The 23,715-nt window shown below is 48.1% G+C and overlaps 1 protein-coding gene across 1 annotated transcript in view; it reads right to left on the minus strand.

Annotated features, from left to right (window-relative positions):
- Positions 1–23,715, minus strand: part of UGGT2 (UDP-glucose glycoprotein glucosyltransferase 2) — an 813,961-nt gene that overhangs the window by 675,691 nt on the left and 114,555 nt on the right. Inside the window, exon 6 of the mRNA XM_063953033.1 lies at positions 11,200–11,296. Within this exon, the coding sequence (XP_063809103.1) occupies positions 11,200–11,296 (97 nt within the window). The remainder of the gene's footprint in view (positions 1–11,199; positions 11,297–23,715) is intronic.

The raw sequence follows: 23,715 nt of genomic DNA on the forward strand, positions 1-23,715 counted from the left end.
TCCTCCAAGTCGCTAGTAGCCGCAGGCACCACAATAGGCTGGTTCAAGTGAAAAGCCGAAACCACCTTAGGGAGAAAATGAGGACGTGTCCGCAGTTCTGCCCTGTCCGAATGGAAAATCAGATATGGGCTTTTGTACGATAAAGCCGCCAACTCTGAAACTCTCCTGGCTGAAGCCAGGGCCAGTAGCATGGTTACTTTCCATGTAAGATACTTCAAATCTACCGATTTGAGAGGCTCAAACCAATGAGATTTGAGAAAATCCAAAACTACGTTTAGATCCCACGGTGCCACTGGAGGCACAATTGGGGGCTGTATATGTAGTACACCCTTGACAAAAGTTTGTTCTTCAGGCACTGAAGCCAATTCTTTCTGGAAGAAAATTGATAAGGCCGAAATTTGAACTATAATAGACCCCAATTTTAGGCCCATAGACAATCCTGCCTGCAGGAAATGTAGGAATCGACCCAATTGAAATTCTTCCGTTGGGGCCTTCTTGGCTTCACACCACGCAACATATTTTCTCCAAATGCGGTGATAATGTTGTGCGGTCACTTCCTTCCTAGCTTTAATCAAGGTAGGAATAACTTCCTCTGGAATGCCCTTTTCTTTTAGAATCCGGCGTTCAACCGCCATGCCGTCAAACGCAGTCGCGGTAAGTCTTGGAACATACAAGGTCCCTGCTGAAGCAGATCCCTTCTTAGAGGTAGAGGCCACGGATCTTCCGTGAGCATCTCTTGAAGTTCCGGGTACCAAGTTCTTCTTGGCCAATCCGGAGCCACTAGTATTGTTCTTACTCCCCTTTTCCGTATAATTCTCAGTACCTTTGGTATGAGAGGCAGAGGAGGGAACACATACACTGACTGGTACACCCACTGTGTTACCAGAGCGTCCACAGCTATTGCCTGAGGGTCTCTTGACCTGGCGCAATATCTGTCCAGTTTTTTGTTGAGGCGAGACGCCATCATGTCCACCTTTGGTTTTTCCCAATGGTTCACAATCATGTGGAAAAATTCCGGATGAAGTCCCCACTCTCCCGGGTGAAGGTCGTGTCTGCTGAGGAAGTCTGCTTCCCAGTTGTCCACTCCCGGGATGAACACTGCTGACAGTGCTATGACATGATTTTCCGCCCAGCGAAGAATCCTTGCAGCTTCTGTCATTGCTCTTCTGCTTCTCGTGCCGCCTTGTCTGTTTACGTGGGCGACTGCTGTGATGTTGTCCGACTGGATCAACACCGGCTGACCCTGAAGCAGCGGTTTCGCCATGTTTAGAGCATTGTAGATCGCTCTTAGCTCCAGTATATTTATGTGAAGAGACTTCTCCAGGTTTGACCATACACCCTGGAAGTTTCTTCCCTGTGTGACTGCTCCCCAGCCTCGTAGGCTGGCATCCGTAGTCACCAGGACCCAGTCCTGTATGCCGAACCTGCGGCCCTCTAACAGATGGGCACTCTGCAACCACCACAAGAGAGACAACCTTGTTCTTGGTGACAGTGTTATCCGCTGATGCATGTGCAGATGCGATCCGGACCATTTGTCCAGCAGATCCCACTGAAATATTCGTGCGTGGAATCTGCCGAATGGAATTGCTTCGTAAGAAGCCACCATCTTTCCCAGGACTCTTGTGCATTGATGTACTGACACATTTCCTGGTTTTAGGAGGTTCCTGACAAGTTCGGATAACTCCCTCGCTTTCTCCTCCGGGAGAAACACCTTTTTCTGAACAGTGTCCAGAATCATTCCCAGGAACAGCAGACGTGTTGTCGGTGTCAATTGAGATTTTGGAAGATTCAGAATCCACCCGTGTTGTTGAAGCACTACTTGGGTTAGTGCTACCCCGACTTCCAGCTGTTCTCTGGACCTTGCCCTTATCAGGAGATCGTCCAAGTAAGGGATAATTAATACGCCTTTTCTTCGTAGAAGAACCATCATTTCGGTCATTACCTTGGTAAAGACCCGAGGTGCCGTGGACAAACCAAACGGCAGCGTTTGAAACTGATAATGACAGTCTTGTATCACGAACCTGAGATACCCTTGGTGTGAGGGGTAAATTGGGACATGCAGATAAGCATCTTTTATGTCCAGGGACACCATGAAGTCCCCTTCTTCCAGATTCGCTATCACTGCTCTTAGTGACTCCATCTTGAACTTGAATTTCTGTATGTACAGGTTCAAGGATTTCAGATTTAGAATAGGTCTTACCGAACCGTCCGGCTTCGGTACCACAAATAGTGTGGAATAATACCCCTTTCCCTGTTGTAGGAGGGGTACCTTGATTATCACCTGCTGAGAATACAGCTTGTGAATGGCTTCCAATACCGTCGCCCTTTCTAAGGGAGGCGTTGGTAAAGCAGACTTTAGGAACCGGCGAGGGGGAGACCTTTCGAATTCCAACATGTAACCCTGAGATACTATCTGCAGGATCCACGGGTCCACCTGTGAGCGAGCCCACTGATTGCTGAAAATATTTAGTCGACCCCCCACCGCTCCTGAGTCCGCTAGTAAAGCCCCAGCGTCATGCTGATGGCTTTGTAGAACCCGGGGCGGGCTTCTGTTCCTGGGCAGGGGCTGCTTGCTGCCCTCTCTTACCCTTTCCTCTGCCTCGGGGCAGATAAGACTGTCCTTTTGCCCGCTTGTTTTTATAGGAGCGAAAGGACTGCGGCTGAAAAGACGGTGTCTTTTTCTGTTGGGAGGGAGTCTGAGGTAAAAACGTGGATTTGCCGGCAGTTGCCGTGGCCACCAGATCCGATAGACCGACCCCAAATAATTCCTCTCCTTTATATGGCAATACTTCCATATGCCTTTTGGAATCCGCATCACCTGACCACTGTCGCGTCCATAAACTTCTTCTGGCAGATATGGACATCGCATTTACTCTCGATGCCAGAGTGCAAATATCCCTCTGAGCATCTCGCATATAAAGAAACGCATCCTTTAATTGCTCTAGAGTCAATAAAATACTGTCCCTATCCAGGGTATCAATATTTTCAGTCAGGGAATCCAACCAAACTACCCCAGCACTGCACATCCAGGCTGAGGCTATTGCTGGTCGGAGTATAACACCAGTATGTGTGTATATACTCTTCAGTGTAGTTTCCAGCCTCCTATCTGCTGGATCCTTGAGGGCGGCCGTATCAGGAGACGGCAACGCCACTTGTTTTGATAAACGTGTGAGCGCTTAATCCACCCTAGGGGGTGTTTCCCAGCGCGCCCTAACCTCTGGTGGGAAAGGGTATAATGCCAATAACTTCTTTGAAATTAGCAGTTTTCTATCGGGGTTAACCCACGCTTCATCACACACGTCATTCAATTCCTCTGATTCTGGAAAAGCTACAGGTAGTTTTTTCACCCCCCACATAATACCCCTTTTTGAGGTACCTGCAGTATCAGAGATCTGCAAAGCCTCCTTCATTGCCGTGATCATATAACGTGTGGCCCTATTTGGAAAATACGTTTGTTTCTTCACCGTCGACACTAGATTCATCTGTGTCGGTACCTGTGTCGACTGACTGAGGTAAGGGACGTTTTACAGCCCCTGACGGTGTCTGAGACGCCTGAGCAGGTACCAACTGGTTTTCCGGCCGTCTCATTTCGTCAACTGACTTTTGTAATGTACTAACATTATCACGTAATTCCATAATTAAAGCCATCCATTCCGGTGTCGACTCCCTAGGGGGTGACATCACCATTACCGGCAATTGCTCCGCCTCCATACCAACATCGTCCTCATACATGTCGACACACACGTACCGACACACAGCAGACACACAGGGAATGCTCTTATCGAAGACAGGACCCCACTAGCCCTTTGGGGAGACAGAGGGAGAGTTTGCCAGCACACACCAAAAGCGCTATAAAATGTATATAAACAACCCTAAAAGGTGTTGTTTCTGTTATATGCGCTTTAAATATATAAATATCGCCAAAATATGCCCCCCTTCTCTTTGTTACCCTGTTTCTGTAGTGCAGTGCAGGGGAGAGTCCTGGGAGCCTTCCTCACAGCGGAGCTGAGCAGGAAAATGGCGCTGTGTGCTGAGGAGAATAAGCCCCGCCCCCTTTCCGGCGGGCTTTTCTCCCGGGTTTTGAGATATCTGGCCTGGGTTAAATACATACATATAGCCTCAATGGCTATATGTGATGTATTCTTTGCCATAAAAGGTATTAATTATTGCTGCCCAGGGCGCCCCCAGCAGCGCCCTGCACCCTCCGTGACCGTTCAGTGTGAAGTGTGTAGCAACAATGGCGCACAGCTGCAGTGCTGTGCGCTACCTTCATGAAGGCTGAAGAGCCTTCTGCCGCCTGTTTCCGGACCCACGATCTTCAGCATCTGTAAGGGGGATCGGCGGCGCGGCTCCGGGACGAACCCCAGGGTGACCTGTGTTCCGACTCCCTCTGGAGCTATGTCCAGTAGCCTAAGACTCCAATCCATCCTGCACGCAGGTGAGTTGAAAATCTCTCCCCTAAGTCCCTCGATGCAGTGAGCCTGTTGCCAGCAGGACTCACTGAAAATAAAAAACCTAAAAACTTTTTCTAAGCAGCTCTTTAGGAGAGCCACCTAGATTGCACCCTGCTCGGACGGGCACAAAAACCTAACTGAGGCTTGGAGGAGGGTCATAGGGGGAGGAGCCAGTACACACCATGTGATCCTAAAAGCTTGCTTTTGTGCCCTGTCTCCTGCGGAGCCGCTATTCCCCATGGTCCTGACGGAGTCCCCAGCATCCACTAGGACGTTAGAGAAAAATAAATAGTGGTAAAAAGATATATGCTTATTGTGTATTGTTGCACAGAAGACATCCCCATAATAACAAAGGATTCTGTAAACATTTGAAATAAAAGCTTAACGCTGCTAAACCATGGCTGCTGTCATATTGCTACTGGGCTGCTGATGTCAACATGTTGGCTGATTACAATAACCTTTGAACTTAAACTGGTTCCTCATCTCTATGGGGGGGTAATTCAAGTGTTTTACACGCTGGCGCTGACATTAATGTTATGTTGTTTCGTCATTGTGACGGGCTGGTAACTAGTTCTAAATAACTGTGGCAAACCCACAAAGTGATGGAGCACAAATTTATGCAAACTAAGTAATAACTTAACTATTCCAGATTATAGTAGCAACTTGAGATTTTGGGGGTTATTCAGGTTGCATCGCTGCAATAACCTCGTTGGCGGCGCCACTGCGCACGTGCAGGCACCTTCCTGTGCGTGCATGGCTGCAGAATGCGATCGGCGTGCAATGAGTGTGAACGCCTCTGCCTGATTTACAGGCAGAGGTGGTGATGGAGCGTTGCAGGAAAAACGGAGGCGGGGTGGCAGCGTTTTCGGGGCGGCTGTGTGACGTCACGAGCAGCCGCTCCAATGAAAAAAAATAAGAATTTACTCACCGGTAATTCTATTTCTCGTAGTCCGTAGTGGATGCTGGGACTCCGTAAGGACCATGGGGAATAGCGGCTCCGCAGGAGACTGGGCACAACTAAAAGAAAGCTTTAGTCTAACTGGTGTGCACTGGCTCCTCCCACTATGACCCTCCTCCAGACTTCAGTTAGGATACTGTGCCCGGAAGAGCTGACACAATAAGGAAGGATTTTGAATCCCGGGTAATACTCATACAAGCCACACCAATCACACCGTACAACTCGTGATACAATACCCAGTTAACAGTATGATAACAACCGAGCCTCTCAACAGATGGCTCAACAATAACCCTTTAGTTAAACAATAACTATATACAAGTATTGCAGACAATCCGCACTTGGGATGGGCGCCCAGCATCCACTACGGACTACGAGAAATATATTTACCGGTGAGTAAAATCTTATTTTCTCTGACGTCCTAAGTGGATGCTGGGACTCCGTAAGGACCATGGGGATTATACCAAAGCTCCCAAACGGGCGGGAGAGTGCAGATGACTCTGCAGCACCGAATGGGCAAACTCTAGGTCCTCCTCAGCCAGGGTGTCAAACTTGTAGAAATTAGCAAATGTGTTTGACCCCGACCAAGTAGCTGCTCGGCAAAGTTGTAGAGCCGAGACTCCTCGGGCAGCCGCCCAAGAAGAGCCCACCTTCCTCATGGAATGGGCTTTCACAGATTTAGGATGCGGCAGTCCAGCCGCAGAATGTGCAAGCTGAATCGTACTACAGATCCAGCGAGCAATAGTCTGCTTTGAAGCAGGTGCCCCCAACTTGTTGGGCGCATGCAGGATAAATAGCGAGTCAGTCTTTCTGACGCCAGCTGTCCTGGAAACATAAATTTTCAGGGCCGTGACTACGTCCAACAACTTGGAAGCCTCCAAGTCTTTAGTAGCCGCAGGCACCACAATAGGTTGGTTCAAATGAAAAGCTGATACCACCTTAGGGAGAAACTGGGGACGAGTCCTCAATTCTGCCCTATCCATATGAAAAATCAGATAAGGGCTTTTACATGACAAAGCCGCCAATTCTGATACACGCCTGGCCGAAGCCAAGGCCAACAACATGACCACTTTCCACGTGAGATATTTCAATTCCACGGTTTTAAGTGGTTCAAACCAATGAGACTTTAGGAAATCCAACACCACGTTGAGATCCCAAGGTGCCACTGGAGGCACAAAAGGGGGCTGAATATGCAGCACTCCCTTAACAAAAGTCTGAACTTCAGGCAGTGAAGCCAGTTCTCTTTGAAAGAAAATTGATAGAGCCGAAATCTGGACTTTAATGGAACCCAATTTTAGGCCCATAGTCACCCCTGACTGTAGGAAGTGCAGGAAACGGCCCAGCTGAAATTCTTCCGTTGGGGCCTTCCTGGCCTCACATCACGCAACATATTTTCGCCAAATGCGGTGATAATGGTTCGCGGTCACTTCTTTCCTAGCTTTAATCAGCGTAGGAATGACTTCCTCCGGAATGCCCTTTTCCTTCAGGATCCGGCGTTCAACCGCCATGCCGTCAAACGCAGCCGCGGTAAGTCTTGGAACAGACAGGGCCCCTGCTGCAGCAGGTCCTGTCTGAGCGGCAGAGGCCATGGGTCCTCTGAGATCATTTCTTGAAGTTCCGGGTACCAAGCTCTTCTTGGCCAATCCGGAACAATGAGTATAGTTCTTACTCCTCTTCTCCTTATTATCCTCAGTACCTTTGGTATGAGAGGAAGAGGAGGGAACACATAAACCGACCGGTACACCCACGGTGTCACTAGAGCGTCCACAGCTATTGCCTGAGGGTCTCTTGACCTGGCGCAATATCTTTCTAGCTTTTTGTTTAGGCGGGACGCCATCATGTCCACCTGTGGCCTTTCCCAACGGTTTACAATCAGTTGGAAGACTTCTGGATGAAGTCCCCACTCTCCCGGGTGGAGGTCGTGCCTGCTGAGGAAGTCTGCTTCCCAGTTGTCCACTCCCGGAATGAACACTGCTGACAGTGCTAACACGTGATTTTCCGCCCATCGGAGAATCCTTGTGGCTTCTGCCATCGCCGTCCTGCTTCTTGTGCCGCCCTGTCGGTTTACATGGGCGACAGCCGTGATGTTGTCTGACTGGATCAGTACCGGCTGGTTTTGAAGCAGGGGTTTTGCCTGACTGAGGGCATTGAAAATAGCCCTCAGTTCCAGAATATTTATGTGCAAGGAAGTCTCCTGACTTGACCATAGCCCTTGGAAGTTTCTTCCCTGTGTGACTGCCCCCCAGCCTCGAAGGCTGGCATCCGTGGTCACCAGGACCCAGTCCTGTATGCCGAATCTGCGGCCCTCTTGAAGATGAGCACTTTGCAGCCACCACAGCAGAGACACCCTGGTCCTTGGAGACAGGGTTATCAGCCGATGCATCTGAAGATGCGATCCGGACCACTTGTCCAACAGGTCCCACTGAAAGGTCCTTGCATGGAACCTGCCGAATGGAATTGCTTCGTAGGAAGCTACCATCTTTCCCAGGATCCGCGTGCAGTGATGCACCGACACCTGTTTTGATTTTAGGAGGCCTCTGACTAGAGATGACAGCTCCTTGGCCTTCTCCTCCGGGAGAAACACTTTTTTCTGTTCTGTGTCCAGAACCATCCCCAGGAACAGTAGACGTGTCGTAGGAACCAGCTGTGACTTTGGAATATTTAGAATCCAGCTGTGCTGTTGTAGCACCTCCCGAGATAGTGCTACCCCGACCAACAACTGCTCCCTGGACCTCGCCTTTATCAGGAGATCGTCCAAGTACGGGATAATTAAAACTCCCTTTTTCCGAAGGAGTATCATCATTTCGGCCATTACCTTGGTAAATACCCTCGGAGCCGTGGATAGACCAAACGGCAACGTCTGGAATTGGTAATGACAATCCTGTACCACAAATCTGAGGTACTCCTGGTGAGGATGGTAAATGGGGACATGCAGGTAAGCATCCTTGATGTCCAGTGATACCATGTAATCCCCCTCGTCCAGGCTTGCAATAACCGCCCTGAGCGATCCCATCTTGAACTTGAATTTTTTTATATATGTGTTCAAGGATTTCAAATTTAAAATGGGTCGTTACCGAACCGTCCGGTTTCGGTACCACAAACATTGTGGAATAGTAACCCCGTCCTTGTTGAAGTTGGGGTACCTTGACTATCACCTGCTGGGAATACAGTTTGTGAATTGCCTCTAGCACTGCCTCCCTGCCTGAGGGAGTTGTTGGCCAGGCAGATTTGAGGAAACGGCGAGGGGGGGGGCGTCTCGAATTCCAGCTTGTACCCCTGAGATACTACTTGAAGGATCCAGGGATCCACCCGTGAGCGAGCCCACTGATTGCTGAAGTTTTTGAGACGGGCCCCCACCGTACCTGGCTCCGCCTGTGGAGCCCCAGCGTCATGCGGTGGACTTGGAGGAAGCGGGGGAGGACTTTTGCTCCTGGGAACTGGCTGTATGCTGCAGCTTTTTCCCTCTACCTCTGCCTCTGGGCAGAAAGGACGCGCCTTTAACCCGCTTGCCCTTATTGGGCCGAAAGGACTGTACCTGATAATACGGTGCTTTCTTTGGCTGTGAGGGAACATGGGGTAAAAATGCTGACTTCCCAGCTGTTGCTGTGGAAACGAGGTCCGAGAGACCATCCCCGAACAATTCCTCACCCTTATAAGGCAAAATTTCCATGTGCCTTTTAGAATCTGCATCACCTGTCCACTGCCGAGTCCATAACCCTCTCCTGGCAGAAATGGACATTGCACTTATTTTAGATGCCAGCTGGCAAATATCCCTCTGTGCATCTCTCATGTATAAGACTGCGTCTTTAATATGCTCTACGGTTAGCAATATCGTGTCCTGTCTAGGGTATCAATATTTTCCGACAGGGAATCTGACCACGCAGCTGCAGCACTGCACATCCATGCTGAAGCAATAGCTGGTCTCAGTATAATACCTATGTGTGTATATACAGACTTCAGGATAGCTTCCTGCTTTCTATCAGCAGGCTCCTTTAGGGCGGCCGTATCCGGAGACGGTAGTGCCACCTTCTTTGACAAGCGTGTGAGCGCTTTATCCACCCCTAGGGGATGTTTCCCAACGTGACCTATCCTCTGGCGGGAAAGGGTACGTCATTAGTAACCTTTTAGAAATTACCAGTTTCTTATCGGGGGAAGCCCACGCTTCTTCACACACTTCATTTATTCCTCAGATGGAGGAAAAACTACTGGTAGTTTTATCTCTCCAAACATAATACCCTTTTTTGTGGTACCTGGGGTAACATCAGAAATGTGCAACACATTTTTCATAGCCTCAATCATGTAACGTGTGGCCCTATTGGAAGTTACATTAGTCTCATCGTCGTCAACACTGGAGTCAGTATCCGTGTCGACATCTGTGTCTGCCATCTGAGGTAGCGGGCGTTTTAGAGCCCCTGATGGCTTTTGAGACGCCTGGGCAGGCACAGGCTGAGAAGCCGGCTGTCCCATATTTGGTATGTCGTCAAACCTTTTATGTAAGGAGTCGACACGGTCACGTAATTTCTTCCACATAAGCATCCACTCAGGTGTCGGCCCCGCAGGGGGTGACATCACATTTATAGGCATCTGCTCCGCCTCCACATAAGCCTCCTCATCAAACATGTCGACACAGCCGTACCGACACACCGCACACACACAGGGAATGCTCTGACAGAGGACAGGACCCAACAAAGCCCTTTGGGGAGACAGAGAGAGAGTATGCCAGCACACACCAGAGCGCTATAATAATACAGGGATTAAGTGAATTATTTCCCCTTATAGCTGCTATATAAGTTATACTGCGCCTAAATTTAGTGCCCCCCCCTCTCTTTTTTACCCTTCTGTAGCTTGAAACTGCAGGGGAGAGCCAGGGAGCGATCCTTCCAGCGGAGCTGTGAGGGAAAAATGGCGCCAGTGTGCTGAGGGAGATAGCCCCGCCCCTTTTTCGGCTGACTTTTCTCCCGCTTTTTTTATGGATTCTGGCAGGGGTATTTATCACATATATAGCCTCTGGGACTATATATTGTGATTTTTAGCCAGCCAAGGTATTTATATTGCTGCTCAGGGCGCCCCCCCCCCCCAGCGCCCTGCACCCATCAGTGACCGGAGTGTGAGGTGTGCATGAGGAGCAATGGCGCACAGCTGCAGTGCTGTGCGCTACCTTGTTGAAGACCGAAGTCTTCTGCCGCCGATTCCAGGACCATCTTCATGCTTCTGGCTCTGTAAGGGGGACGGCGGCGCGGCTCCGGGACCGAACGATCGAGGTCGGGTCCTGTGTTCGATCCCTCTGGAGCTAATGGTGTCCAGTAGCCTAAGAAGCCCAAACTATCTCCAGTCAGGTAGGTTCGCTTCTTCTCCCCTTAGTCCCTCGTCGCAGTGAGTCTGTTGCCAGCAGATCTCACTGAAAATAAAAAACCTAAAATATACTTTCTTTCTAGGAGCTCAGGAGAGCCACTAGTGTGCATCCAGCTCAGCCGGGCACAAGATTCTAACTGAAGTCTGGAGGAGGGTCATAGTGGGAGGAGCCAGTGCACACCAGTTAGACTAAAGCTTTCTTTTAGTTGTGCCCAGTCTCCTGCGGAGCCGCTATTCCCCATGGAATAGCAGCTGCGGGGGGTGGTCCACAGTTGCTGTGACCGCAATTAAATTGCGGTCGCAGCAGCTGGGCAGGCAGTTCTGCATGCCGGACGGGCTTGCCCGGCGATGGGCAGTCCCCAGCATGTGAAGGAAAGGATTGCAGATTCTGCAATCCATACTGAATAACCCCCTTAATGTACAGTATATCTAAAATACCTTCAACTTGTGTGTCATCCATGGCCTTGTACTCTGTGTCCTTAATGGCAAGTTCTACCCCGTAGCCAGATAGGTTCACCTTCCTTGTGCTTGGGCTCTGGAATGAAAGAAAATGAACAAACTTCTTAAAAATAAAACAAACCATTTGAAGCTACAATCCCATATACTTTTTATTCTAGAAAAAGCAAAGTATGTATCCACTTATGAAGTTGATAGTAATAATTTAGCACGCCTTCCTATAAATTGGTCTTCCATTTTGTCTGTGACACACTCGGGGATTAATAAAAAGCAAGACTTTTTGTTGAAAAGGAAGACACATGATAATGTTTATGTTTTGCATCTTTGTGGCTTTTTTTTTTGTGCATCTCAAAAGTGCCTGTGTAAAACTTCAGGGCACTACACGCTGGGCGATGTTAGGGATTTTAACGACTAATGATATTATCGATGGCCGATTTTTTTTCGCCAAGGATTTTTGAATACACACTGGACGATATCGATGGCCAATTTGGACGATATGAGAGTACATACATCTATATCATCCAAATTGATTTGCATGTATAAACGAGGACAGATCAACAATGAATGATCGAGGGGGCGCGCATCGTTCATTGTTGATGCATACACACTGACCAATATGGACGATTTATCGTTCATATCAATCATCGTTATCGCCAAGTGTGTAGGGCCCATTAGATCAGGATGTTTAGAAACAAAGTTAATGCATGATGAGTGGCAGCCTGGATGCTGCGTATATATCTATAGTAAACAAAAAAGTACTCATTCACTTATTTTGGCATTCATATACTGTACAATGGAGTCCTGTAGCCATTCATCTTACTACGTGGCTTGCAAGCAGCCAGGATTATAACAAATTTTTTTAATGAGGTTTTACATAAACTATAATAATATGTACTCCTTTTATTTATAATTTTCCCATTTAGTAAGTATTACTGAAAGACATGTCTGCACTCAATTGAAATAACGAGATTTATGGTAAGAACTTACCTTTGTTACATATCTTTCTGCGAGGTACACTGGGCTCCACAGGGAATGACATTGGGGGTGTAGAGTAGGATCTTGATCCGAGACACCAACAGGCTGAAAGCTTTGACCTTCTTCCCAATATGCATAGCGCCGCCTCCTCTATAACACAGCTTCCGTGCATAGAGAGCTCAGTTTTTGTTAACCAGTCCAATGCAGTAGCAGGCAAAAGATACGACAACTGTTAGTAGCCACATACACCACACTCTCACGACAGGAGAAAGTGTCAGCGGCTAATGCCATACCAACCAAAGGAAGCTAAGTGCGTCAGGGTGGGCGCCCTGAGGAGCCCAGTGTACCACACAGAAAGATATTTAACAAAGGTAATTTCTTACCATAAATCTCGTTTTCTGCTGCGGGGTACACTGGTTTCCACAAGGATTGACATTGGGGATGTCCTAAAGTAGTTCCTTATGGGAGGGTACGCACAGTAGCGGGCACAAGAACCCGGCGTCCAAAGAAAGCATCCTGGGAGGCAGATGTATCAAAGGCATAGAACCTTATGAACGTGTTCACTGAGGACCACATAGCCGCCTTGCACAATTGTTCAAGGGTCACACCACGGCGGGCCGCCAACGAAGGTTCAACCGACTGAGTAGAATGGGCCTTTATAGTAGCAGGAGCTGGAAGGCCAGCCTGTACATAAGCATGTGCAATCACCATTCTAATCCATCTGGCCAGGGTCTGCTTGTGAGCAGGCCAGTCACGTTTGTGAAAACCAAACAGAACAAAGAGAATCAGCCTTCCTGATGGAGGCAGTTCTCTTCACGTAGATACGGAGAGCCCGTACTACATCTAAAGACCGCTCTTTGGAAAACAAATCGGGAGAGGCCAAGGCCGGAACCACGATCTCCTGATTAAGGTGGAAAGAAGACACCTTAGGTAAATATCCAGGGCGTGTTCTAAGAACCGCCCGATCACGGTGAAAAAATCAGATAGGGAGACCTACAAGACAAGGCACCCAAATCTGACACCCGTCTAGCGGAAGCAATAGCTAGCAGAAACACTACCTTAAGAGTAAGCCACTTAAGGTCAGCAGATTCAAAAGGCTCAAACGGAGACCCTTGCAATGCCTCCAGAACCACGATAAGTCCCAAGTGGCCACAGGCGGGACGAAAGGAGGTTGAATCCGCAACACACCCTGAGTGAAGTTATGCACATCAGGCAATGTCGCAATCTTTCTCTGAAACCAAACCGACAAGACAGAACTATGAACCTTGATGGAGGCCAGACGAAGGCCCAAGTCCAGGGCTTGTTGCAGAAAGGCCAAAAGTTTGGCCGTACTAAACTTGTAAGCGTCATGATTGTTAGATACGCACCAAGCAAAGCAAGAATTCCAGACCCTATGATAAATCCGGGCAGAAGCCGGTTTCCGGGCCTTCAACATGGTTTGAATGACCGCCTCAGAAAATCTTTTGGCCCCTAAGAAGGAAGCTTCAAGAGCCACGCCGTCAAAGCCAATCGGGCTAAATCCTGATATACACAGGGGCCCTGAACGAGGAGATCTGGGCGCTGCGGAAGTAAAAGGGGACGCTCTATCGAGAGACCCTGAAGGTCTGAGAACCAATGCCGTCTGGGCCACGCTGGAGCGATCAGAAGTACGATTCCTCCTTCTTGTTTGAACTTCCTTATTACTCTGGGCAGAAGTGACACTGCAGGGAACACGTATGGCAGCCGAAAGTTCCATGGAATTGCCAGTGCGTCCACGAACGCTGCTTGAGGATCCCTTGTCCTTGCTCCAAAGACCAGAACCTTGTGATTGTGTCGAGATGCCATCAGGTCCACATCTGGAAGGCCCCACTTGTCCACGAGGAGTTGAAAACCTTCTGGATGGAGGCCCCACTCTCCGGCGTGTACGTCCTGACGACTGAGAAAGTCCGCTTCCCAGTTTAGGACCCTCGGAATGAACATTGCCGATATGGCTGGTAAATGGCATTCCGTCCACTGAAGAATCCAAGATACTTCCCTTATTGCCATGCGGTTCGAGTGCCGCCTTGATGATTTATGTACGCCCCCCTGGTGGCGTTTTCCGACTGTACTTGAACAGGTCTGTTCTGTATTAGATGCTGGGCCAAGTTCAATGAGTTGAACACCGCCCGCAATTCCGGAATGTTTATCATGAGGAGAGACTTGGTCCACCGATCCTGAAGGGAGTGTTGCTCCAACACCGCGCCCCAACCCCTCAGACTGGCGTCCGTTGTCAGAAGGACCCAGTTGGAGATCCAGAAGGGACGACCCCTGCTCAATCGCTGGTCCTGCAGCTCAGTGACAGGCGGACCTCCGGAGATAATGAGAACATATGAGACCTGATCCGGTGAGGCAGGCCGTCCCACTTGGCTAGAATCAGCCTCTGGAGAGGGCGGGAATGGAATTGAGCGTACTCCACCATGTCGAAAGCTGACACCATGAGACCTAGCACTTGCATTGCCAAATGTATCGACACTTGCGGACGAGATAGGAAGCATCGACTCCTGTCCTGAAGCTTCAGGACTTTCTCCTGAGACAAGGCCAACCGCTGGTTGTGTGTGTCCAACAATGCTCCCAGATGCACCATGCTCTGAGCAGGGACCAGGGAGTATTTCTTCCAGTTCATGAGTCACCCGTGGGCTTGCAGAAACCGAATAGTCAAATCTAGATGACGTTGGAGAATCTCTGGGGAATTTGCCAGGGTCAACAAGTTGTCCAAGTACGGTAGGATCCTGACCCCTTGACGGCAGAGTACAGCCGTCATTACCGCCATAACTTTGGTGAAGACTTGTGGAGCCGTGGTCAAACCAAAAGGTAACGCCCGAAACTGGTAATGGAGGCTGTCAACCGCAAACCTCAGGTTCTGCTGATGCAACACTGCAATGGGAATATGCAGGTAAGCATCCTGTATGTCCAGTGAGACCATATAGTCCCCAGGCTCCAGGGCTAGAACAATAGAGCGAAGAGCTTTCATACGAAACTTGGAGGAGACCTTCACAAACTTGTTCAGGGAGTTGAGATTGAGAATGGGACGGGAAGACCCATTCGGTTTTGGGACTAGAAACAGCGGTGAATAGAACCCCTTGCCTCTCTGAGCCAGAGGCACCTGTACTACCACTCCTGTGTCCAGGAGGGACTGTACCACCGACTGAAGAATCTTTGCCTTCACCTGATCCAAAGGGATATCTGTCAGGCAAAATCGATGAGGGGGACTATTCTTGAAGGATACGGCGTAACCTTGAGTGACGACTTCCCGTACCCAGGAATCGGAAGTGGTCTTCAACCATTCCTGGGTAAACCCTAGAAGTCGGCCCCCCACCCTGGGATCCCCCAGTGGGAGGCCCGCCCTATCATGTGGCAGGCTTGTCAGTCTTGGAAGCAGGCTGATGGGCAGCCCAGGCCCATTTGGATTTGGGCTTATTGGGTTTGGAAGTGCAAACCTGTTTTGGGTACGCCTGTCCATTTGCTTTCCCTGAAGGATGAAAGGAGCGAAAGGAAGTACTTTTAGCCTTTGGCACCGAAGGAGCAGTACTAGGAAGACATGCTGTTTTAGCAGACGCTAAGTCAGCCACTATCTTGTCAAGGTTTTCTCCGAAAAGAATGTCTCCATTGAAGGGGAGTACCTCCAGGGTTTTCTTAGAGTCCATGTCCACAGACCAGGACCTTAACCAGAGAATTTGGTGAGCCAAAATGGACGTAGTAGAAGCCTCGGCCGCCAGAATACCGGCATCAGAAGCCGCCTCTTTAATGTAATGAGACGCTGTAACAATATAGGATATAGGCACTGTCTAGCATGATCAGAAGCATTGGAAGGCAACTCCGCCTACAGTTCCTGTGCTCACGCTTCCACAGTCTCTGCAGCCTATGTTGCTGCAATAGTGGGCCTATGCACCACACCGGTTAGGGTGTAGATTGCCTTCAAACAACCCTCCGCACGCTTGTCCGTCGGCTCTCTCAAGGACGTGACAGTAGTTACAGGCAGAGCAGAGGAAACTACCAGCCGCGCCATTTGCGAATCCACTGGCGGTGGAGTTTCCCAATTTGTACTAAGCTCCGCAGCGAGGGGGTAGTGAGCCAGCATCTTCATGTGAGGCGTAAACTTCTTTCCTGGATTTTCCAAGGATTCCTGACGTATGTCAACTAAATGGTCGGAGTGAGGTAAAACTTGTTTAACCACTTTCTGACATTTAAACCTGTCCTGTTTCTTAGGGGCAGTGTCAGGCTCCGGTTTATCATCAACCTGAAGAATGAGCCTGATAGCCTCTAACAAGTCAGGAACATCCACCTGCGAAACAACTTCCCCATCAGAAGCATCAGGATCAGAATCTGTGGGGTCCTTATAAGCGCCATCCTCATCAGACGAGGTGTCTGGGTGGATTGTGAGTAAGTAATTGCCCGCTTAGAGGACCCCTTGGTGTTAGGCAAGCGAGGGTTAGACTTTTGAGTAGTCAGTGATTGGTTCAATTGCTGTAACTGGTTGTACAGTTGATCTGCTCATGGCGGATTAACCGCGGGGACCATAAGCGGTTGTACCGGTACAGGAGGTCCCATAGGGGGGCGTTAGTCTAGTTACCAGCATATTTAATAGCGTGGTGAAGGTAGCCCAAGGTGGGTCATTATGCACCCCCGTTGCTACAGTCCCACAGGGGGGCAAGGAATCCCCAAAACCTGAACCCTCAGCTGCTATGTTATCCTCAAATGTGTCTGCAGCGTCAACACCACGTAGTGTGGGATCAGCCCCAGATCCGTCGCCCTTTGCAGCCGACATAATCAAAAGCTCAATGCAAGGCAACACAGTACAATTATTAGTAGCAAAATACCTGACTAGAACCCCCTGTGCAGTGTATCAGCACAAACCGGGGATTCAAGAGGTATATTGTGACTAAAAATCACAGAGAAAAATACACACTGAGTATATCCTGTGAACTGCCTATATTATGGTAAACCTGACACACTTAGCCCACTCAGGTTATAGAATATAGGGATAGCAATCTGAGTGAGAGACACGAAATGGAGTTCACACAGCAGCTATATGTACACAGAGTCATAGTTTGTACAATGCAGAAATTATGACATGCAATAAAACTGCACTGGACTAGCAATACAGAGTAGTACTATGTATAGCTATACACTGAATTAGATATAACAATGCACAGTAAAGACTGGATGTATATCACAGGGTACTTGTACTAAATAACCCTGACTAAATGCACTTTTTTTTAACTAACATTGTCAGCAGACATGTAGAATACTTAAGTGCCCTGTAAAATGCACAGCGCTGACAGGCTTTATAGAGGAGGATTTGCCCAAACAGTCCCAGAAACAGAAACCAGCAATTTGAAACACTGTCATACACCACAAGCGCTAAAATGAGATATCACCATAACGTCCCTTTTAGACTGAGTGACGGATTCTTTCCTCTGAGTTGTATCTCCGATTCAGGTCAACAGAATATAGGATTCCCAGGTATGGATGTCATAAAAAAAGACAAAAAAACAAACCAATGTGTAGTAAATAATATCAAAACTTATTATAGTTCATAAAGTGCCTTTAAGTGACTTTAGTGAATTCGAAGCGTACCCCACTCACACTAAAAATGAGAGTGTAAAACACATCAAGGTTTCTTTTTAGGGGTCAACTTCTTATGTACTTATAACACCCAGTGTAGCAAATAGGGATCACAATCAGACTAAAAAGTGACTTGTGATAATTTCCTGGAGGAGGCAGGCGATGCGTACCCCAACACTCACACTCGATAAGCTGGTAACAAGCATATAAAAGGTATCTTTCTCTCCTTCAGGGGAAAAGACAATCCAGAAATCGCGTACCACAACTCACAATTTGAAGAACTGTGTGACTCCTATCAAGGTATCTTTAAGTTTTCACATGAAGATCTCAAATAAAGGTTTCTGATATGGTCTCCAGGCGTAGGTCATATAAAGAAATAGCAAAAAACACAACCAATGTGTAGTAGGTCCTGCTAGTATTTAGTGTGATAAACAGGGTATCTCTGACAAACTTAGATAGATTTAGGGCATACCGCACTCACACATGCATAAAGAACTTTAGGCATATAAAGGTTTCTTTATAATGGAACATACACAGGATTCAGACAGACTTCAAAGAGTAAACAGCCAATGCGTACCCCGACACTCACACTCGGGAGGCGGGTAGAAAACTCATAAAGGTATCTTTTCTCAGAGTAATAGATGATAATTCAATATGGCGTACCCCATCTCACAATTTGGTGTGCTGAAAAACTCCTATCAGGGTATCTTTGGACTTCAAGTAGAAAATACGGCTTGTATATTGAACCATGTATTATTCCGTGAACCCCAAAAAATAGAAAATATAATGCTCATACCGGAGTGAATAAAAAGGGGTTACAGATTTTATTTAACAATACATGGAACAAAAATAAATGCATGGATAACCGTGCATAACAGTGCATACAATAATAGAAAAATTAAATGAAATAAAATAAAATAAAAACGGCAAAGAGAGATGGTAACCTCTTGCAGAAACAACTATTTTTAAAAACCATATAAAATGTCAAAAAAATCCGGATAAGATAGCTACTCACACTCCTGTTTGTCCCAGGAACAGTGTTGCTCTGTGTAATGGCGCCCAAACACTGACTGGGAGTGAGGGAGAGAGAGATATGCTGGTCCAGGGCGGGAACATTTACTCTAAATGGCGCGCTGGGGGAGGGGCTACAGATCAAAGCCTTATCCCCCTGCTGGACTTCACCACGGGTACTGGGGGCTTAAGAAATCGGTTTTTGAGAGAAAACCGACCTGTGCCCATGCCCTGGTGGTCTAGTGGGGTCCCTGTACTGCCACATTGTCCACGCCAGCACGCACAGGCTGGCGTGGATTGCGATTTACAGCGGGTCCCGTCGCGGGGACCCCTTACCTCCTCCCTGTAGTGCTGCCACGTGATCCGGGAGAGCAGCGGTCGTGTGTGTGACTAACTTCAGAAGAAAACCGGAGCCTCCACTGTAGGTATCCGGCAACCAGGGCACTGGAGTGTACAGTGCCGCTGGGGGAAGTGATGGAGCTGACAAGGAGATGTCTCACTGACATCCAACACTGTCAGTGTCTCTGCTGCAGCCCTTGAAGTCTTCAAATTTCTTAAAAAGCTTCTTTCAGGGCTGCTGGAGCAGCCCCCCTGTTAAGTACCTGCTTACTGCAAGGCACCAACTACAAAACTGAGCTCCTGTGCATGGAAGCAGGGTTATAGAGGAGGCGGCGCTATGCATCTTGGGAAGAAGGTCAAAGCTTTGAGCCTGTTGGTGCCTCGGATCAAGATCCTACTCTACACCCCCAATGTCATTCCCTGTGGAGCCCAGTGTACCCTGCAGCAGAATTTTTTTAATACATTCAACAGTGTTGCACTTCTAAAACAATAATACAATGTTGCTTACATCTCTAATACCCTTTTCACCCAGAAATTTTGACCCAGTAATTTGCCGGGACAAGCCATCTAAACCCTAATCCGCTCTGTGTGTGAAAGGGTCCACCCGGGTCAAAAATGCAAGGACTTCAACCCTGGTAGCGACCAGGGTTGAGGATTGAGGACTTTGGACCCAGGTTGACCCCATCACACTGAGAAAGGACATGGGTTAATTAGGCTTGCCCTGGCCAACTACCAGGTCCAAGTAGAAATACAAAAGATAAAAAAGTAGCGCTTCAAACAATAGTGCTGTAGCAACAGCTAGGGTGGTCACACAGCCCAAAAAGTCAAATATTTGCAATTGCGCGCACCACTGGGACAGTCAACCTTAACAAATGATAAAAGTCACAGTCTCTGTAAAGGAATCCAAGATATAAACCAGGTAAGCACACTTGCGTAGTTGTGTTGGTGACTGTCTTACCTTTTAAAAGCCAAGTGTGGCAGATGAGTGTGGACCATATAGCTAAAATTAAGATTACACCACCAAAAGGAAAAGAAGATCTTTTAATCTGAGAATTTACGAGACTAGGATATTTATCATATGATCTCCCAGAGACTATCTTGGATTCCTTTACAGAGACTGTGACTTTTATCATTTATTATGGTTGACTGTCCCAGGGGTGCGCGCAATTGCAAATATTTGACTTTGTAGTACCAGGTCCAAGTGCCTGCCCTGGGAATTTCATCTTTTGTGTGAAAAGGGTACTGAGCTGGGACGGGGATCCAACTTGTGTTCCATAAGTCGGGTAAAAGCACTTGCGCGTGAAAGCAGTATTATTAACACAAACAATCTTACTACTCAAACTGACACTTTTACTGTCATGTTTCCTGCTTCTGGGGGTCATTCCGAGTTGCTTTTAGCAGCTTTGCACACGCTAAGCCGCCGCCTACTGGGAGTGAATCTTAGCTTATCAAAATTGGGAACGAAAGATTAGCAGATTTGCGAATAGACACTTCTTAGCAGTTTCTGAGTAGCTCCACACTTACTCGGCATCTGCGATCAGTTCAGTCAGTTTCGTTCCTGGTTTGACGTCACAAACACACCCAGCGTTCGCCCAGACACTCCTCCGTTTCTCCAGCCACTCCCGCGTTTTTCCCAGAAACGGTAGCGTTTTTTCGCACACACCCACAAAACGGCCTGTTTCCGCCCAGAAACACCCACTTCCTGTCAATCACATTACGATCACCAGAACGAAGAAAAAACCTCGTAATGCCGTGAGTAAAATACCTAACTGCACAGCAAATTTACTTGGCGCAGTCGCACTGCGGACATTGCGCATGCGCATTAGCGACTAATCGCTCCGTTGCGACAAAAAAATAACGAGCGAACAACTCAGAATGACCCCCTCTATTTCCAATACCTGCTTTTTCTGTATGCAAGGGATCTACGCAATACAATCTTATTCTGCATACTATTCTGTTGTGTTATTTATGGTATATGTACTTACATATTCTATATGTATTAGCGACAGCATCCCTTCCTTGTTTTGTACTTTAAATGTAGACTAAAGGGCCCCATACACTACAACGATATGTCTGAGGCTGAAGTCGGATGCAGTTTCCCTTGAACTCCCCTGGGAGCTTCCCGGGAGTGATTCCATACGATTTTGTACTTTTGTGCTATTTTTGCATAAGATATATCGCATGCGATTGATGAGGCCGCTATACATTGCATGCAATATATCGTATGGCATACAATTGCACCATGAGATAAATCTGATGGGCTGGATAGAGGGCTACGGGGGCTGGGAGTGTCCTGAGAATGCCTGTCAAACTTCCCTGTGATACATTGCATGCGATATATATATATATCATATGCACAAAAAAATAAGATTTTAAACCTACCGGTAAATCTTTTTCTCCTAGTCCGTAGAGGATGCTGGGGACTCCGTAAGGACCATGGGGTATAGACGGGCTCCGCAGGAGACATGGGCACTATAAAGAACTTTAGAATGGGTGTGAACTGGCTCCTCCCTCTATGCCCCTCCTCCAGACCTCAGTTATAGAACTGTGCCCAGAGGAGACGGACAGTACGAGGAAAGGATTTTTGTTAATCTAAGGGCGAGATACATACCAGCCCACACCATACACACCGTACAACATGGTATATACTAAACCAGTTAACAGTATGAACAAAACAGCATCAGTCAGAGACTGATCTCAACTGTAACATAACCCTTATGTAAGCAACAACTATATACAAGCCTTGCAGAATTTGTCCGCACTGGGACGGGCGCCCAGCATCCTCTACGGACTAGGAGAAAAAGATTTACCGGTAGGTGTAAAATCTTATTTTCTCTTACGTCCTAGAGGATGCTGGGGACTCCGTAAGGACCATTGGGTTTATACCAAAGCTCCAGACCGGGCGGGAGAGTGCGGATGACTCTGCAGCACCGATTGAGCAAACATGAGGTCCTCATCAGCCAGGGTATCAAACTTGTAGAATTTGTTAACTGCAATCCAGCCGTAGAATGAGCCTGCTGAATCGTGTTACAGATCCAGCGAGCAATAGTCTGCTTAGAAGCAGGAGCGCCAACCTTGTCGGCCGCATACAGGACAAACAGTGCCTCTGTTTTCCTAACCCGAGCCGTCCTGGCTACATAAAATTTTAAGGCCCTGACTACATCAAGTGACTTGGAATCCTCCTCGTCACCCGTAGCTACAGGCACCACAATAGGTCGGTTCATATGAAATGACGAAACCACTTTAGGCCGAAATTGAGGACGAGTCCTCAACTCTGCTCGATCCACATGGAAAATCAGATAGGGGCTCTTGTGAGACAAAGCCGCCAATTTGGACACCCGCCTCGCAGATGCCAAGGCCAACAACATGACCACTTTCCAAGTGAGAAATTTTAATTCAACTGTTTGAAGAGGTTCAAACCAGTGTGATTTAAGGAACTGTAACACCACGTTAAGGTCCCACGGTGCCACTGGGGGCACAAAATGAGGTTGGATGTGCAGCACTCCCTTTACAAAAGTCTGGACTTCTGGGAGAGAAGCCAATTCCTTCTGAAAGAATATAGATAAGGCCGAAATCTGCACCTTAATGGAGCCTAACTTTAGGCCCATATCCACTCCTGTCTGTAGAAAATGGAGAAAACGACCCAGCTGAAAATCTTCCGTAGGAGCATTCTTGGCTTCACACCAAGATACATATTTCCTCCAGATACGGTGATAGTGCTTCGACGTCACCTCCTTCCTAGCTTTGATTAGAGTAGGGATGACTTCCCCCGGAATACCTTTCCTAGCTAGGATTTGGTGTTCAACCGCCATGCCGTCAAACGTAACCGCGGTAAGTCTTGGAACAGACAGGGCCCCTGTTGCAACAGGTCCTCCCTGGGAGGAAGAGGCCACGGATCTTCTGTGATCATTTCCTGAAGATCTGAATACCAGGCCCTTCGAGGCCAATCTGGGACAATGGAGTATTATCTGCACTCTTGTTCGTCTTATTATTCTCAATATTTTTGAGATAAGTGGAAACGGAGGAAACGCATAGACCGACTGGTGTCACCAGGGCGTCCACCGCCACTGCCTGAGGGTCCCCCGACCTGGAACAATACGTACGAAGCTTTCTGTTGAAGCGTGACGCCATCATGTCTATTTGAGGAAGTCCCCAACGACTTATTACCTCTGCAAAGACCTCTTGATGAAGTCCTCACTCTCCTGGATGGAGGTCGTGCCTGCTGAGGAAGTCTGCCTCCCAGTTGTCTACTCCCGGAATGAAGACCGCTGACAGAGCGCTTACATGATTTTCCGCCCAGCAAAGAATCCTGGTGGCTTCCGCCATTGCTGCTCAGCTCCTTGTCCCGCCCTGGCGGTTTACATGCGCCATGGCTGTGACGTTGTCTGACTGGATCAGAACGGGTAGGTTGCGAAGAAGATTCTCTGCCTGTTGCAGGCTGTTGTATATGGCCCTTAATTCCAGCACACTGATGTGTAGACAAGCCTCCTGGCTTGACCATTTTCCCTGAAAATGTTTTCCTTGTGTGACTGCTCCCCATCCTCGGAGGCTCGCGTCCGTGGTCACAAGAACCCAATCTTGAATGCCGAA

This window comes from Pseudophryne corroboree, chromosome 2, assembly GCF_028390025.1.
Source record: "Pseudophryne corroboree isolate aPseCor3 chromosome 2, aPseCor3.hap2, whole genome shotgun sequence".
In the NCBI taxonomy this organism is placed as follows: domain Eukaryota; kingdom Metazoa; phylum Chordata; class Amphibia; order Anura; family Myobatrachidae; genus Pseudophryne; species Pseudophryne corroboree.